General features: G+C 47.0%; 1 protein-coding gene across 1 annotated transcript in view; it reads right to left on the bottom strand.

The window, feature by feature from the left end:
• The window catches only part of MAP3K13 (mitogen-activated protein kinase kinase kinase 13), a 134,000-nt gene that overhangs the window by 54,868 nt on the left and 61,016 nt on the right, over window positions 1-18,116 (bottom strand). Inside the window, exon 2 of the mRNA XM_044303971.1 lies at window positions 13,664-14,221. Within this exon, the coding sequence (XP_044159906.1) occupies window positions 13,664-14,141 (478 nt within the window). The 5' untranslated portion in view covers window positions 14,142-14,221. The remainder of the gene's footprint in view (window positions 1-13,663; window positions 14,222-18,116) is intronic.

The following is an 18,116-nucleotide window of genomic DNA, read 5'->3' as shown; positions in this document are numbered from 1 at the left end:
TCATTGTCCATCTGCACTGTGAAGCGCCGTCCAATGAGTTCTGAAGCATTTGGCTGAATATGAGCAGATAATATTGCCTGAAACACTTCAGAATTCATCCTGCTGCTTTTGTCAGCAGTCACATCATCAATAAATACAAGAGAACCAGTTCCATTGGCAGCCATACATGCACACGCCATGACACTACCACCACCATGCTTCACTGATGAGGTGGTTGTCAAGGAACCATGAACCAGACGTACAACAAGAGATAAGTGGAAATAAGAAGGCTTTATTGAAAATCAAGCCGTAAGGCAAAAGTCCAAACGGATGGCTAAACCGAAGCAGGGTCTTGCAAGGCCAGAGGTCAGGAACCAGAGGGGTAGTCAGACGAAGCCTGGATCAGGAACCAGAAGCAGCAGCAGTCTTAGAAGCATGTGAACACAGGAGGACCAAGCAAGGAACTGAAGCCACAGACCTCCTATATATATGAGCTAGGCATCCAGCTCCTCCCAGTGGGAAGGAGAAGCCGCAGGGTGGGAGGCTACAAGAAACCCAGAAACCAAGATGGCCGCCAGCACATGTCAAACGAAGGAGAACAGCAAGAAGGTAAGACCATGACAGTACCTCCCCCTCAAGGGCCCCTCCTCCGCGGAGTAAAGAACGGTTTCTGAGGGAAGCGTGCGTGGAAGGCTCGGAGCAAGGCAGGAGCATGGACATCTGCGGAGGGAACCCAGGAACGCTCCTCTGGACCATAACCACGCCAATGGACCAAAAACTGCACCCGACCGCGGACCAGGCGTGAGTCCAGGATATTGCTCATCTCATACTCCTCACGATTGCCCACTTGGACCGGACGAGGCCGAGGAACCGAGGAAGTAAAACGATTACACACCAGTGGCTTCAACAGGGAGACATGAAACACGTTGGAGATCCGCATGCCAGGAGGAAGCGCAAGGGCATAGGCTACCGGGTTTACCCTGCGAAGCACTCGGAAGGGACCAACGAAGCGAGGCGCCAGCTTGGGAGTGGGCACTCGAAGGTTGAGGTTGCGGGTGGACAACCATACGTGGTCTCCGACCTGGTAGGAAGGAGCGGGCGCTCGTCTGCGATCAGCCTGGAGTCTCTGGCGCTGCGCAGAGACCTCAAGGGACCTCTGGATCTGTACCCAAGAAGCACGTAGGACGGAAAGGTGATCCTCCACAGCCGGAATATCCTGGGGAGAGAATACCTCCGGTAACACGGCAGGTTGGAACCCATAATTGGCCATGAAGGGAGACGTCCCAGAGGAAGAGTTCACCGCCGTGTTCCTGGCAAACTCAGCCCAAGGCAGGAGGTCAACCCAATTGTCTTGGTGATCGGAGACATAGCAACGAAGGAATTGCTCCAAGGCCTGATTGGATCGTTCTGCGGCCCCATTGGACTGAGGGTGGTAGGCCGAGGAGAAAGAGAGATGAATCCCCAACTGGGAGCAAAAGGCGCGCCAGAACCTGGACACAAACTGACTCCCCCGATCCGACACAATCTCCTTGGGCAAACCGTGCAACCGGAAGACCTCCCTGGCAAAAATCGAGGCCAACTCTTGTGCAGAGGGTAACTTCTTGAGAGGAACACAGTGGCACATTTTGGAAAACCGATCCACAATCATGAGAATGACCGTATGGCCTCGGGATGCAGGGAGGTCCACAATGAAATCCATCCCCAGGTGTGACCATGGACGCTCCCCGGTGGCTATGGGTTGCAAAAGGCCCAACGGAAGGTGCCGAGGGGACTTACTCTGAGCACAAACGGAGCATGCCGCTACATATGCGGCGATGTCGGAACGTAGAGAAGGCCACCAGAACAGACGTGAAACAGCCCAGGACAGCTGATTCTTCCCAGGATGCCCTGCGGCCTTGGAGTTATGGTAGGTTCGCAACAACCGAGTGCGCAACTCCTCAGGCACAAAACATCTGCCGTTGGGTCTCCCAGAGGGAGCACCAGATTGAGCCGCCAAAATCTGCTCACCCAGGGGAGAGGTCAGGCTGGTGCGAATAGCGGCCAGGATCTGATTCGGAGGTATGACCGAAGTCGGAATCGACTCCTCCCCGGACAGCTCGGAGTACTGCCGTGATAAGGCATCCGCTCTGATGTTCTTGGAACCGGGTAGGTAGGAGACCACGTAATTAAAACGTGACAAGAACAGAGCCCATCTGGCCTGACGTGGTGTCAATCTCTTGGCCTCAGAGAGGTAGGTCAGATTCTTGTGGTCCGTCAGGATGACAACCGGAACCACCGAGCCCTCGAGCAAGTGCCTCCATTCTTTAAGGGCCTGCACGATGGCCAATAACTCCCTGTCACCAATCTGATAGTTGCACTCCGCGGAAGACAGTTTCCGGGAGTAAAACCCACAAGGAAGCAGAGGACCCTCTGGTGTTCTACGCTGAGACAGAAGGGCGCCTACTCCCGTCTCAGACGCGTCCACCTCGAGGACAAAAGGCAACCCAGGGTTGGGATGCGACAGAATCGGAGCCGACACAAAGGCGGACTTTAGAGCCTCAAAAGCTCGGATGGCCTCGAGCGGCCAGACCTGGGGATTACTGCCCTTCCTGGTCAGATCCGTGAGAGGCTTGGCTAGCATGGAAAAGTCCCTGATGAACTTCCGATAATAATTGGCGAAGCCCAAAAAGCGCTGCAGGGCACGAAGACCACTGGGCTGGGGCCACTGTAAGACAGCCGAAACCTTCTCAGGATCCATGGAGAACCCCTCAGCGGAAATGATGTAACCTAAGAAGGTTACCTGGGATCGGTGAAATTCGCATTTCTCAAGCTTACCGAACAGCTTGTTCTCTCGTAACCGTTGCAACACTCGTCTGACATCCAGAATGTGGGCCTCCATGGATTCAGAATATACCAAGATGTCATCCAAATAGACCACCACACACTGCTGCAACAGGTCACGGAAAACATCGTTGATGAATTCCTGGAAGACTGCGGGCGCATTGCACAACCCAAAGGGCATAACCAAGGATTCATAATGACCGGTCCTGGTGTTAAACGCGGTCTTCCACTCATCGCCCGCCTTGATCCTTACCAGGTTATATGCCGCCCTCAGGTCGAGTTTGGTAAAGACCGTGGCCCCTTTGAGGCGATCGAACAGCTCGGAAATCAAGGGTACCAGGGTAAGCGTTCTTGATCGTGATGCGATTGAGACCCCTGTAATCGATGCAAGGCCTCAACTCACCGCCCTTCTTTTTCACAAAGAAAAATCCAGCCCCTGCCGGGGACGAGGATTTGCGAATGTGTCCGCGTGAAAGCGCCTCCCTCACGTACTCCTCCATGGCCTCATTCTCCGCTACCGACAGTGGATAGACTTTGCCACGAGGAGGAACGGCACCAGATTGTAACTCTATGGCACAATCGTATGGGCGGTGCGGAGGTAGGACAACCGCACGCACCTTATCGAATACATCCCGGTACTCCTCGTATTCAGGAGGCAACAGAGAGTCCGAGGAAGTACACAGCAACTTGACAGGCCCATGGATGCAACTAGCCCCACACTGCGGTGACCAGGAGAGGATCTCGGCCGATCTCCAATCGAAAGTCGGATTATGCTTCTGGAGCCAGGGGTACCCCAAGACCACCGAGTAGTGTGGAGACGAAATAACCTGGAGACAGACCGACTCTCTGTGAACGGCACCAATGGCCATCCCCACTGGAAGGGTCTCATGAGTCACGTGTGGCGGCAGAAGGGGTCTGCCGTCTATCGCCTCAAGAGCCAGTGGGGAACCTCGAGGCTGCAGAGGAATGGAATTGGCGGCAGCGAACACACTATCAATGAACAAACCACCAGCACCAGAGTCCACCAACGCCTGGGTCGTCACCGAGCCCCCGACCCAGGAGAGGACAACAGTAATCAGTGGTTTGTCAACACGGGAAACCGGGGACGAGGAGACTCCACCCAAGATCTGCCCCCGACAGGATCTCAGGTGCGAGCGTTTCCCGGACGGTTCGGGCATGCCAACCGAAAATGCCCACCGAGACCACAGTACATGCATCGGCCCTCGCGTCTCCGGAGTACCCTCTCCCCCTCGGACAGGCGAGCAAACCCCAGCTGCATGGGTTCACCCCCAGACAAGTCATCCCCAGGAGGCGTGGGAGGAGAGGGAGGCACGGGTGGGACAGCAAACGTAGGCGCCAATCTGTTAGAAGACCTCCGCAGGCTCTCCTTAAAGGAAGGTCTCTCCCTGAGTCTGGTGTCAATCAAAATCAGGAAAGAAATAAGGGACTCGAGCTCCACTGGTAGGTCCTTAGCTGCAACCTCATCCTTCAAGACATCCGAGAGACCATGAGAGAAAGCAGCGACCAGAGCCTCATTATTCCAGCCCACCTCTGCTGCCAGGGTACGAAACTCAATGGCGTATTCAGCTACGGATCGTGAACCCTGTCTGATGGACATAAGGAGCTTCGCAGCAGAGGCAGCACGAGCCGGCACATCGAATACCTTCCGAAGAGAAGCAACAAAACCGGAAAACTCGGCAACCACCGGATTGTTGTTCTCCCATAAAGGGCTGGCCCAGGCCAAGGCCTTGTCCGAGAGCAGCGAGATCAAGAAGCCCACCTTTGATCTCTCAGTAGGAAAGGCATGTGGCAGCAACTCGAAATAAATGCCCACCTGGTTAAGGAAACCTCGGCACTGAGTTGGCTCTCCCCCAAAGCGCTGTGGAAGGGGGGCAGAATCGGTCATACCCCGAAACACCGCAGGCGCAGCAACAGGTGTCGGGGTAGACTCTGGCGCAACAACCGGAGCGACAGTAGGAGCGGGCCCAGGAGCGACAACCGACCCATCGGCAACGGAAGCTAAATGAGCCGTGCGTTCAAGCAGGGTTTGCAACGCCACAGCGAACCGACCCAACAGGTGATCCTGCTGATCAAGTCTGGCAACCAGCGTAGGTAGCGAGGATGGCCCTGTACCGTCAGAATTCATGGCTTGGTCCTAATGTCAAGGAACCATGAACCAGACGTACAACAAGAGATAAGTGGAAATAAGAAGGCTTTATTGAAAATCAAGCCGTAAGGCAAAATTCCAAACGGATGGCTAAACCGAAGCAGGGTCTTGCAAGGCCAGAGGTCAGGAACCAGAGGGGTAGTCAGACGAAGCCTGGATCAGGAACCAGAAGCAGCAGCAGTCTTAGAAGCATGTGAACACAGGAGGACCAAGCAAGGAACTGAAGCCACAGACCTCCTATATATATGAGCTAGGCATCCAGCTCCTCCCAGTGGGAAGGAGAAGCCGCAGGGTGGGAGGCTACAAGAAACCCAGAAACCAAGATGGCCGCCAGCACATGTCAAACGAAGGAGAACAGCAAGAAGGTAAGACCATGACAGTGGTATGCTTAGGATCATGAGCAGTTCCTTTCCTTCTCCATACTCTTCTCTTCCCATCACTCTGGTACAAGTTGATTTTGGTCTCATCTGTCCATAGGATGTTGTTCCAGAACTGTGAAGGCTTTTTTAGATGTCGTTTGGCAAACTGTAATCTGGCATTCCTGTTTTTGAGGCTCACCAATGGTTTACATCTTGTGGTGAACGCTCTGTATTCACTCTCATGAAGTCTTCTCTTGATTGTTGACTTTGACACACATACATCTACCTCCTGGAGAGTGTTCTTGATCTGGCCAACTGTTGTGAAGGGTGTTTTCTTCACCAGGGAAAGAATTTTTCGGTCATACACCACAGTTGTTTTCCATGGTCTTTTGGTGTTGCTGAGCTCACCCGTGCATTCCTTCTCTTAAAGAATGTTCCAAACAGTTCTTTGGATCTCATCTTGAGAGTTGACAACAACAGATTCCAAATACAAATAGCACACTTGAAATGAACTCTGGACCTTTTATCTGCTCACTGTAATTGGGATAATAAGGAAATAACACACATCTGGCCATGGAACAGCTGAGAAGCCAATTGTCCCATTACTTTTGGTCCCTTAACAAGTGGGAGGCACATATGCAAACTGTTGTAATTACTATACCGTTAACCTGATTTGGATGTAAATACCCTCAAATTAAAGCTGACAGTCTGCAGTTAAAGCACATCTTGTTTGTTTCATTTCAAATCCATTGTGGTGGTGTATATAGCCAAAAATGTTAGAAATGTGTTGATATCCCAATATTTATGGACCTGACTGTATATTAGCAACCTAGGACAGGTCTTAGCTGGCCAGCTACAACTACCACCAGACCATGCCGTGACAATGTGGCCCTGGCGAAATCAAAAGAGGGGGCCCACATCTTGTAATAATGTGCTAAAATCACAGTTCAACATCCGACACCCCCGCCAATCAGCTGTTTGAAGAGACGGCGCGTGCTGTTCACTTCTGCTGTCCCATAGACATACAGTACAGCAGCAGAGCAGAAAGAGAGAAGGGAGACAGCACTATGCATAGCGCATGCTGTCTCCTCAAACAGCTGATCGTTGGGAGTGCCGGGTGTCAGACCCCCGCCGATTTAATATTAATAACCTATCCTAAGGATAGGTCATCAATATAAAAAAAAAAAACAGAGAACCTCTTCAAGCTACCCCCAATTGTGCCATTCTGCTCCCCCTCATATCCACAAACACTATACTATACACGCAGACTGCCCTCATAAGTAATGGTGCCCCCAATAGTGATAAAACTCCCCCTTATTAGTAGCAATGCCCTCCATATTGCATCAAATAATTATAACGCCCCTACAGTACTCTAGTAGTAATAATATAACCATAATGCTCCCAGTGGCTCTAATGTCCCCCTGTAGTGCCCCCTCCCATTAGTTCCGATACATAATGCTCCCCCCATAGTACCAATATATATATATATATATATATATATATATATATATAAAATGTTCCACCATAGTGCCAATATATAATGCTCCTCCATTCCTCCCTAGTAGTGCCAAGTATATATAATGATATCCTTCCCCCCATCCCTGGTGCCCCCAGCAGTGTGGACATTTAGTATATAAAAAAATAAAAATAAATCCTCCCTCCCGTCCCCCCGCTGCTGTATGCAATGCAGACCACAGTTTTAGCTGTGGCTTGTGTTGCTGCATCCTGATGCATGCAGTCCCAATGACATCACCACTCCTGCTCCGGGTCTCACATGATGACGTCATCATGCGAGACCCAGAGCAGGAGGTTGCAGTGATGTCATTTCGGCTGATTGCTCTGTTCTAATGCAGCGTGCCGACCACAGGGGAAAACACGTGAGGCTCACGGTGGGCCAAAGGGGGTAGAAGTGGTTTGTAATCACGGTTAGCAGATGCCTCCCTGGGTCAGCAGTGCAGTGGATGGGAAGACAGCATGAGATCTTCCGGGGCACTCTCTGTTGCAGAGAACACCAGCCAGATGTTGGTTGAGGTTCCCTTGATGGTGGTGATGTTCAGGGTGCTTGTGGCTGGGCCCCTGGTTCGTGACGCCAGCACCGTTGGGTGCAAATGTTGAAAGTAGTAGTTGTAAGAATGAGGAGTCAGTAATTGTAAACCAGTTGAACATTTACTGAAGAGCAATAGTCTCTGGACAGTTGGTACAGTTTACCAATAAGAAGCGTTTTGTATGGCATAAGCAATAAGTTCACTGGTAATACTATTATCTGGTAGTGGCAAATGTATTCGAGGAGTTGTCCTTTTAGGAGTAGACTCTTGTCAGGCAAGAATCCTGGAAGAAATCCTATGTTTACTTCACAGAACACTGGCACTGAAGATGCTAATAATTGTTTATCTAGGAGTTTTCCTTTAAGGGTGTCCCCCTCACGGCAGGCAAACACATCTGCTTCATTCACTGGCAGGAAACTCATCTAGAAAGGATTTTATGTTTTCTCGCTACCACCCGGAAGGTTAAGTTAGTAATAATGACAATTTGGCCTCTGAAAGCTATTCCTGATCACTGGTGCTAATGAGGTCCATAAGCCTTAGTTTGCTGTTACCCTCACTAGTCTCCTTGCATCTCGGTGTATAGACTCACTGTCTGGTGCTGGTCTTCTGTAGATATCTTCTCTAGGCGTGATCAGGGCCCAGAGGAAAGTACATCAGTTACATGGTGACTTTAGTCTGTGTCTCTCCTCCATGGACTTCTACATTCTCTACACACTCTCTAAGCTAGACACACCCCACAATATATAGTATGTCAGGCATGGCCAACCTGCTGCTCTCCAGCTGTTGTAAAACTACAACTCCCACAATACCCTGCTGTAGGCTGATAGCTGTAGACTGTCCGGGCGTGCTGGGAGTTGTCGTTTTGCAACATCTGGAGAGCCTCAGGTTGGCCATCCCTGTACTATGTGGTGCCAGCACCACCTAGGTGGCGAATTGATGTAAATGAACTTGCCAGCCAGATAATAAAGAATACGATACATTGCAATTACAGATGTTTGAAGCGTCCCCTTTACACACATATGTGGGATGCTGCACTAACGCTTCACAGGCTTGAGGCCTAGTGGCCTAAGGCTTGTTAAGTTGGACGACCATGTGTGCGCCCCCCTTTATGGATAGCTGAAGCGGCACCCTAGGCGGATGACTACCCTCCCCTATCTATCGTCCCGGCCCTAATTCAGAGCACATTAATGCAGGAGGTATAACAGGAGAGGACTATAACTCCCAGCATGTCTATTATATAATATCAGAGCACATTACAGGGGGACGTATAAGAGGATGGGACTACAACTCCCAGCATGTCCAAGCCTCTATTATGTAATATCAAAGTACATTACAAGAGGAGGTATACAACTTCCAGCATATCCAGGGTGTTGTAATGTACCCTAATATTATATAATAATGGCCTGGACATGCTGAGAGTTGTAGTACTCTCCTCTTATACCTCCTCTTGTAATGTACTCTGATATTACATAACAAGCTGGACATGCTGGGAGTTGTAGTCCTCTCCTCAAACCTCCTCTTGTAATGTACTCTGATATTACATAAACAGGAGGTATAAGAAGACTACAACTCTCAGCATTTCCCTGGCACTTACATTGAATCTATACTTCTTCACATGCATGGCTGGTCTTCTTCTTCTTCATTACTTTACTGCACTGCTGAGCTCCGCCTCCTGTTTTGGTCACATGATGGTGAGGTCATCGCAGGTCCTTCATTCCCTCTTCTCTGCTGAGCTCCGCCTCCTGCATCTGACATTACTGCAGGTCCTGTCAGCACTGTGGTAATGATTTTTCTTATATGTAAGGGAGGGACCTTACGCTGCATTGTAAAGTGCAGCTGTTCAGCTGTCCGCCCGTTTGCTTCCTCAGACGTTCAGTTGAACAGCAGCACTGAAGCAGGGGGCCCCTTAGACAATAGGGGCGCTGGGCAATTGCCCAGTTGCCCCCCCCCCCCACCCCCCCAATACCGGCCCTGCTTTATTTATGTGGTGAATGGCATGTGCACTGGAATTTTGGCAAATTTTCATTAGTAAATCTGCCCCATTGACTTCCACAAAACCATACAATATACAGTGACCACACTAGAGTGTGTTTAAAGGGCATCTATGACCAGATTTGTATCTATGAAACTGGCTGACCTGTTGCATGTCCACTTGGCAGCTGGAGGCGTATCTGTTCCATGTTTATATGTGCCTGCCTTGCTGAACGTCCCAGCAAGTAATGGGTGAGGGTGCCTCTCTTTTAGGCTATGTTCGGAACATGGCTGCCATCTTGAAAACCACCATACTGGATCAAGGGCAAAGTGGGAAGGGGGTGGTCATGTATCAAAGACCAGAATTTTCTCAGAAATAGATTGATGCAATCAGATTTGCAACATCTATTGTGGTTCAAAAGTTATCAACACAGAAAGTTCAACACTTCAAAGTTCTGTGTTCAGCACCAAGGAGAACTCATGGAACACATCAAATAGCTGTGCATCACAGGGAACGTTCCCGGTGGTTGTTGCAACTTTCTGTGTTTGATAACTTTTGAATCACAAGAGACATTGCAAATCTGATTGCGGCAATCAATTTCTGAGAAAATTCTGGTCTTCGTTGATATGCTAAATGACCCCTTCGCATTTGAAAAATTTGCCCTTGATCCAATATGGCGGCTTGCAAGATGGCAGCCATGTTCTGGACATAGCCTAAAGCCTCACCCAATACTTGCTGGTGTATGCAGATTTTTCCTTTTCCCTTTCATTTCTGAAATAAAAGGGTGTCCTGAAACTTTTGACTCACTCTGTATATTACTTGCCTTTTTGTTTCTATTGGATAATCTTATTATAGCTTTTGTTCTTTTATCTGTCCTATCCCCCTAGGTGGGAAACTAGACCTGCTCATTACAAGGCCTCATGCACTCAACCATATTTTTGGGCCATGTCCAATCTGCATTTTTTTTGAAGATTGCATGCAGACCCATTAATTTCTATGGGAGTGCAAAAAATGCGGAAAAACTGCAGCAGCTCCACAGATTATAAAACATGTCCTATTCTTGTCTGTTTTGCAGGCAAGAGTAGGCATTCGACAAAGAATTTGCGGGATACACACGGCCGGTATCCGTATTTTGTGAATACGTGGTTTGCGGACTGCAAAATACATACGGACATGTACATGTAGCCGTATTGTTTATTACATCTCACCTCATCTTTCAGAAATGAGGCTGGCTTGGCGATCACGTTCAAGAACACCCAACAATAACAGCTGGAGGTCGCACCCAGGCACACATTTGTAAGTTATATGTCGTTTTTTATTCAGTTGGTCCTAGTGTTTCAGCCATGAATCCCCCATTATGATGTCCAGGTGTCCTAATAAGGCTTATGGAAAAGGATTGTTATAATGAGACAAAGCCTTTAAACGGATGATATTTTAAAATGAGCCTTTGAGCAGGAAACGTTATAAAATAAAATAAAATTAACCCAAACTCATCTATTAAAGGGAACCTGTCATCAACTTTATGCTGACCTCACTAAAGGCAGCATAAAGTAGTGACAGAAATGCTGATGTCAGCGGTGTGTCACTCATGAGCTAAAAGTAAGTGGTTACTGAGAACCAGCATCATAATCATTGCAGCCCAGGCCTTGAAAAGAGTCAAATCTACTTGAGAAGAGTCCTGGTTATTCCTAATCTCCTGCTCTCTCACCCATCTGCTGATGATTGGCAGTTCTCTCCTAGAGAGAGAGTGAGAAAACTAGGTAGAAGACTGTCAGTCATCAGCAGGTAGGTCAGGGAGAGCAGTAATTCATGAATAACCAGGACTCTTCTCAGGTGGCTGTGACTCTTTTCCAGGCCCAGTCTGCAATGATTGTGATGTTGGTTCTCGGCAACCAACAAACCTGTCTCTACTTTATACTGCTGTTAGTATGGGCAGCATAAAGTTGAAGACAGGTTCCCTTTAAATATCCCACCACTACAGCACAGTCAGTCTGATCAAGTGTGCATGAACAGCACACCACGTGACTGCAGAGGCCAGGGATTGGCTGCAGCAGTCACACAAAGAGAAAGGGGATGCTTCCACTTCCGGATGGCAGGGACTGTAAGGCTACTTTCACACTAGCGTTAATATTTTTCGGTATTGATATCCGTCATAGGGTCTCAATACCGGAAAAAAAACGCTTCCGATTTGTCCCTATTTATTGTCAATGGGGACAAAACGTAACTGAACAGAATGGAATGCTCCAAAATGCATTCCGTTCCGTTTGGTTGCGTTACCATACCGGAGAGCAAACTGCAGCAATAGAAATTGACCACTGTCCTCAGCAGTTTATGGGTTGTCACTGCTGCACCAAGGAAAACAAACACTGCTGGAAGGCCCGGAGCATGACGTTGGAAGCACCAGGGCAAATATGACTTCTTCATTTACTGTTGCTCTGGCGAGGAAGCTGTCTTACATTTAGAACTGGCGCTGAATGCGTAAAAGTTATGGAGATGCCAGCGCCTCTTTATAACTGCGGCAGATCCACCGCCAGCATAGGGCTTTATTAAGAGGCGTCTAAAACTCCGGTCTTAATAAATGTGCCCCAAAGTTAATACAAGGCACTTACTGCAGTGTGGTCGTAACCCCTGGATACCAGCAGTGTATAATGTGATGGAAAAATGAATCCAGCCAGCAAAGGAAGCAATATGGGCAATCACAATACATTAGTAAGTGCCTTGTATTAACTTTCTCTACATGATAAATGCCATTTACTGAAGTGATACAACCCCTTTAATGCTTTTACTGTCCAAGGAGCAACTAACAGCTGCCGGCTATATATTTCACCCCCTCCGCAATGACAAACACCCACATTTCTGTCATTGTGGCAGAATTCCCTTGAGAGTGGAATATATTATCAGCTTCTGTGTGCTAGCCCCCGCTCCCACCTTTCTGGCCTTGCCATGCCCTCCACATGACTATAAGACATAGACACAGACTGACACACAAGCTCCTCACTCAGTAGTAAACAATAAATGCTATAATCCGTGTCCTGCTGCTGCAGACAATAGTCAGTGGAGGGGAGGGGAGCCATCTGCTCAGAGACATCAGAAAAGATGGAGAAACTTCAATGCATCTCTCTGCCTAGAAAAACACAGAGATTTGGGCCACAATGGGCATTTATTTGTGTATTTTGCTGATGCGTTGTTGATTGGTATAGTCTAAGCAGATGCTGACAGCAGTATCCGTTTCTCTATTTATTTCACCCGCTAACATTTGGAGTGAATTATAATACAGCTGCAACCATCCCCTAAGCCCTTCTCATAGGGGGCCCGAGATCTGTAGTGCTCTCCATGGCAGAAGATCCTGAAACTTGAGAAGCCCTTTAATATTATAGCGGAAAAACATGCTTAACAACCCAACTCATAAGTACATGGTGGTATAGAGGTATATATAGCGTATATACACTACTTCATTATTGGATGGATCTAAATAGGGACTATTGGGTGACAATGACTTATAATAGGGGTACCATCAAAGGCCCTGCCATCAAAATGATGGAACTCTTGGACAGAGCCTAAGATTTTATATATATATATATATATATATATATATATATATTAACAGGGGGGTCATCAGACCAACAGATGGTTGGCAACTTAATGAGTGTTTGGCCAAAAGTTACTGAAGGATAGGAGCGCCTTTAGATGGACACAATCCAAACAGTTTTTCAGTATATGAATGTAAATGTGTTGGTGAAAGTATAATAAAAGTATAATAAAAGGATTGAACACTTTTCAGTTACATGCTGCCCTCACTGAGGACAACAAAACAGGTGACAGAGCTCCTGACCCAGTTGCAGGGTTACTTTTTTGGGAGAGGCCAGAGCTCATGAATATGACTCCCAAACTTGTGAACTGTATTGACCGGAGTTTGGCTAGGACTGGAGCTGCTCATTACCAATTCAAGAAAGTGACTTGAATATTGCTATGTCACCAGTGTATGCTGCCTGCAGATATGTTTTCCTTTAATAAGCTGTCCTATAGTAATGCTTTACATGCTGTCCACTTCCACCCATGCATACAATATGTGCAATGTTTTTGCTGCGTTTTTTTTTTTTTTTTTTGCACCAGGGATTTTGCCACGTTCCTTGTCAGCTCCAGATGTTAGCTGAAGCTCTGTGGAAAATATGAAATGCAGGACACTCAAGCACATTTTGAAATTTCTTAATCAGTAGGTGGCTTTGTGTCTTTCTGGCATCTTAACAGGCTGCACCACTTGTAATAAAAAAAAATCCCCATTTTCTAGAAAAATAAAAAAAATTCATAGCATTTTCCTTACCTTGCTGTTGCAGTTTATAATCTGGAGAATAAGCCTTGCCTATCATATTCCATACAGGCCGCAGACAGCCAAAAAGTCCCTCCAAGAATCCTCCATTTCCACTCCCAGAGCGACTAAAATGTATTTTGATGTCTTCAGTACCACTATTGCTGCCTCCATCTCCTGAGTGACTGCTGCCTGGAGGTGCAATATTCTCGACTTCATCTTGGTCCCTCAGCTGCAAGACACTGTTCTCGAACTGATCTCTGGAGTCTTCACTGATGGAGGTCAGGACAGCTGCTGTGACTGGGCTGTTGGCATTTTCTAAGTTATCACACTTCTCTTGAGTCTCTTGAGACAGAAGGTGGCCAGATGTGGTGTGATCACCATACCCCACGATGTACTCCTTATCGTCTCGTATTGTATCAACAATAAGATTTGGAGAAGATGACCAACTCAATGGATCGTGCGGACTGGCCATGGTACCATCGATGTGCATGGGGCAGCCAACCCCAAGACACCAGATCTTGAGGTGGCTTGTTCAGCTCAACTTTGGAACTGGAAGCCGTTCACATGGACCTGTAAAAGAAGAAATGGATACATAAATAAGTATATAGTATATCCTCGTGTAAACATGACCTTAAGATAACAAGACTCTACACCAGTGATGGTGAACCTTTTAAAGACCGAGTGCCCAAACTGCAAGCCTACAAACCACTTATTTATCGCCAAGTGCCAACGAGGGACTATAACCTGAATATTACAGTCCGATGTAGTATAACTTCCATGTACTTTATCAGTTATAATAGCTGCCTACGTTCAGTGCATTGCCTGTGCTGTGCATAGTGCATCCTGCGCTGATGAATGGCAGGAAAAGTCTGAGGCATATTGGTACACCATACATGTTTTCCAGGTTGCGGTGCCCACAGAGAGGGCTCCAAGTGCTGCGTCTATGCCATAGGTTCGCCACCACTGCTCTTCACCATACCACACATCCATATTCCAAATCCCACTTTAGGGCGATTTCATGAATCAGTAGCATCAGTTGAACCTATGTGCAACCTAATTAAGAACCTGTTGTAGGACACTTCAATTGTTTCTTGCAAAATGAACTGGAGAAGTCTATAGATTATAAGTGTTGTATATACACATTTTTTGTGTTAAAAACTTTGATATACATGTACATATATGTAGTTAATAGCATTTTTATTTCACAACAACCCCTTATGTTGTCTTTTATAATTGCTCTCCTTACATGGTACTTTTTTTTTCTACCTAGGAAAGGGTTAAACTTAAGCAAAGCTTGAATACAATGATGAGAAATTTCAGACAGACAAGCCAATTAGATAAGTAAATAACTGATATGACTATAGGTGGTGTCTGCTTTAGCATGCAGACTCTGCCCATGCCCTGTGCAGTGCTCACATTCAATTACCCCCAATGCACTGTACAGGAATTAACAGAGCGTGACTAGATCAGAGCAGAACCTCTGGTGACAGCTGCCGACCACAGCCTGTCCTTGGGTGGAATAAACCCATTCAACTCGAAGTTCATTAGAGATGTTCTGCAGGTTTCTGGGAATGTGAAGACAACCCTGCTTAATGACATACCCCGCAGTCCAGAGGCCGCGCTCGGCGTTCTAGGCTTTTAGCAGTGTCTTTAATCATTTTGTAGATGAACATTTCAAAAGCAGTTTCAGAATAAGAATGAAAATCATCCACCATAGGACTAAATAAAAAGCACAGGTAGGATACAATGATAGGACGATGTATCACTGTTTATAACTAGGTAACAATAGGTTCCTCAGTCTTCCTCATCTCTCTCTTATAGATGTCCATTTCTGGGAAAGCTAGATGACAATCAATATAGCTGATCCTGTTACAAACTCCCATCTCTTCCAGATAATGATGCTTCCCCTAATCCTATGTCAAGCATGTACATACTACCACTGCAACTGCTATGGGCAGGGGCGTAACTAGGATCTATGTGGCCCCATAGCAAAATTTAGAATTCATGATGACCTTCAGTAGCATGATTATGAGAGGCTTATGGTTATGTTGGTTTTCCTGATGCACAGGGATAATGCACACAGTGATGTGGTGAAATTACAGCACAGGTATAATGCTCACAGTGATGTCATAGTAAAACAAAAGGCTCATAGTGGTACCATAAAAGTATGATAATATCCATGGTGATGTACAGAAATGAATCAATAATGTCACAGCACAGAAATAATGCAAAATGTAATGCGCTCTTCCATTGCCATATACAGTATATCACAAACTGCACATACTTCTGAGTGGTGATGTTACCTGATACTTATTAGGGCCCCATAGCAGCTGCTTTGCCTGCTAACATGCTAGTTATGCCCATGGCAATGGCCCCGGAGAGTGGAAGCACCATCCAGGATCATATAATCATCTCAAATGGTTGTAAGGCCCCTTTCACACGGGCGAGATTTCCGTGCGGGTGCAATGCGTGAGTTGAACGCATTGCACCCGCACTGAATCCGGACCAATTCCTTTCTATTGGGCTGTGCACATGAGCGGTGATTTTTACCCATCACTTGTGCGTTGCATGAAAATCACAGCATGCTCTATTTTGTGCGTTTTTCACGCAACGCAGGCTCTATAGAAGTGAACGGGGCTGCGTGAAAATCGCAAGCATCCGCAAGCAAGTGCGGATATGGTGCGATTTTCACGCACAGTTGCTAGGAGACGATCGGGATGGGGACCCGATCATTATTATTTTCCCTTATAACATGGTTATAAGGGAAAATAATAGCATTCTTAATACAGAATGCATAGTACAATAGGGCTAGAGGGGTTAAAAAAATAAAAATACAATTTAACTCATCTTAATCCACTTGTTCGCGCAGCCCAGCTTCTCTTCTGTCTTTATCTTTGCTGTGCAGTAGGAAAAGGACCTGTGGTGACGTCACTGCGCTCATCACATGGCCCGTCACATGATCTATTACCATGTGATGGACCATGTGATGAGCGCAGTGACGTCACCACAGGTCCTTTACCCAGATCCTGAAGAAAGAAGAGAGCCCGGGCTGCGCGAACAAGTGGATTAAGGTGAATGAAATTATTTTTTATTTTGTTTTAACCCCTCCAGCCCTATTGTACTATGGATTCTGTATTAAGAATGCTATTATTTTCCCTTATAACCATGTTATAAGGGAAAATAATAATGATCGGGTCACAACACCTAATCCAAACCCGAACTTCTGTGAAGAAGTTCGGGTTTAGGTACCAAACATGCCGATTTTTTCTCATGTGCGTGCAAAACGCATTAAAATGTTTTGCACTCGCACAGAAAAATGGCGCATTTTCCCACGACGCACCCGCATCTTATCCAGCCCAAAAACATGACGCCCGTGTGAAAGAGGCCTAAGACTTTCCACATGGATCCTGTCACCACTTTTTCAGACCTGGCGTGAGCAGGGAACAGTCGCAGATTGCAGCACAAATAACCTTTGCGCTGCAATCTGCGCCAGAAATACGCCTAATTTTGAAGTATTTCTGTAAGTAAATGACCCCCTTTGTGCCTTTATTCCATGTCCAGGAAAAGTGCTTTTATTTTGCTGAAAAACGTTTCCCAAGTGCCCAGCTGAAAGTGAAAGCAAAAAAAGCATTTACTCCCGACTCGATTTCTAGCAGCTATATCTTCCGATATACTGGATATAATGCTGTGATTCTGGTATGGTTTGAAAGCTTGGAAGGCCATACTTCTAGCTGCTACCAACCCCAAGATATGAGCAGCTAAAGCACCCCTTCTGTCTTCAGTCTGGTTTGCTTTGGGCACTTGAAGCAGCAAAGCCAGGCACTTAGGAGCTGTTTTTCAGCAGAATAAAAAAGTGCTTTTCCTGGACATGAAATAAAGACACAAAGGGTGTAATTTATTAAGACCAGCGCCTAAAACGCCAGAGTTATGCACAGGTGCCGGCCTCTTCATAACTTTGGCGGATCCAACGTCAGTCTAAAGCCTCATGCACTCGACCGTTGTTTTGGTCCGCATCCGAGGCGCAGTTTTTGCGGTCTGCAAATTGCCAGACCCATTCATTTCAATGGGGCCGCAAAAGATGCGGACAGCACTCTGTGTGCTGTCCGCATCCGTTGCTCCGTTCCGTAGCCCCGCAAAAAAAATATAACATGTCCTATTCTTGACTGTTTTGCGGACAAGAATAGGCATTTCTACAATGGGCCGCCCGTTCCATTCCGTAAATTGCGGAAGGCACACGGGCAGCTTCCGTTTTTTGCGGATACACGGTTTTCAGACCGCAAAAAAAAGAACGGTCATGTGAATGAGGCCTAAAAGTCAGCCTGCTTCGGAGCTGTTTTACATTTAGACCATTTTCTACGCCTTAAGGGTGCATTCACACGACCGTATAAATGGATCTGCATCCGTTCCGCAATTTTGTGGAATGGGTGCAGACCTATTCATTTCAATGAGGCCACAAAAGATGCGG

This window comes from Bufo gargarizans, chromosome 8, assembly GCF_014858855.1.
Source record: "Bufo gargarizans isolate SCDJY-AF-19 chromosome 8, ASM1485885v1, whole genome shotgun sequence".
Taxonomy (NCBI): domain Eukaryota; kingdom Metazoa; phylum Chordata; class Amphibia; order Anura; family Bufonidae; genus Bufo; species Bufo gargarizans.
The sequence above is the reverse complement of the archived record's forward strand: the minus strand, read 5'-3'. Positions and strand labels throughout refer to the sequence as shown.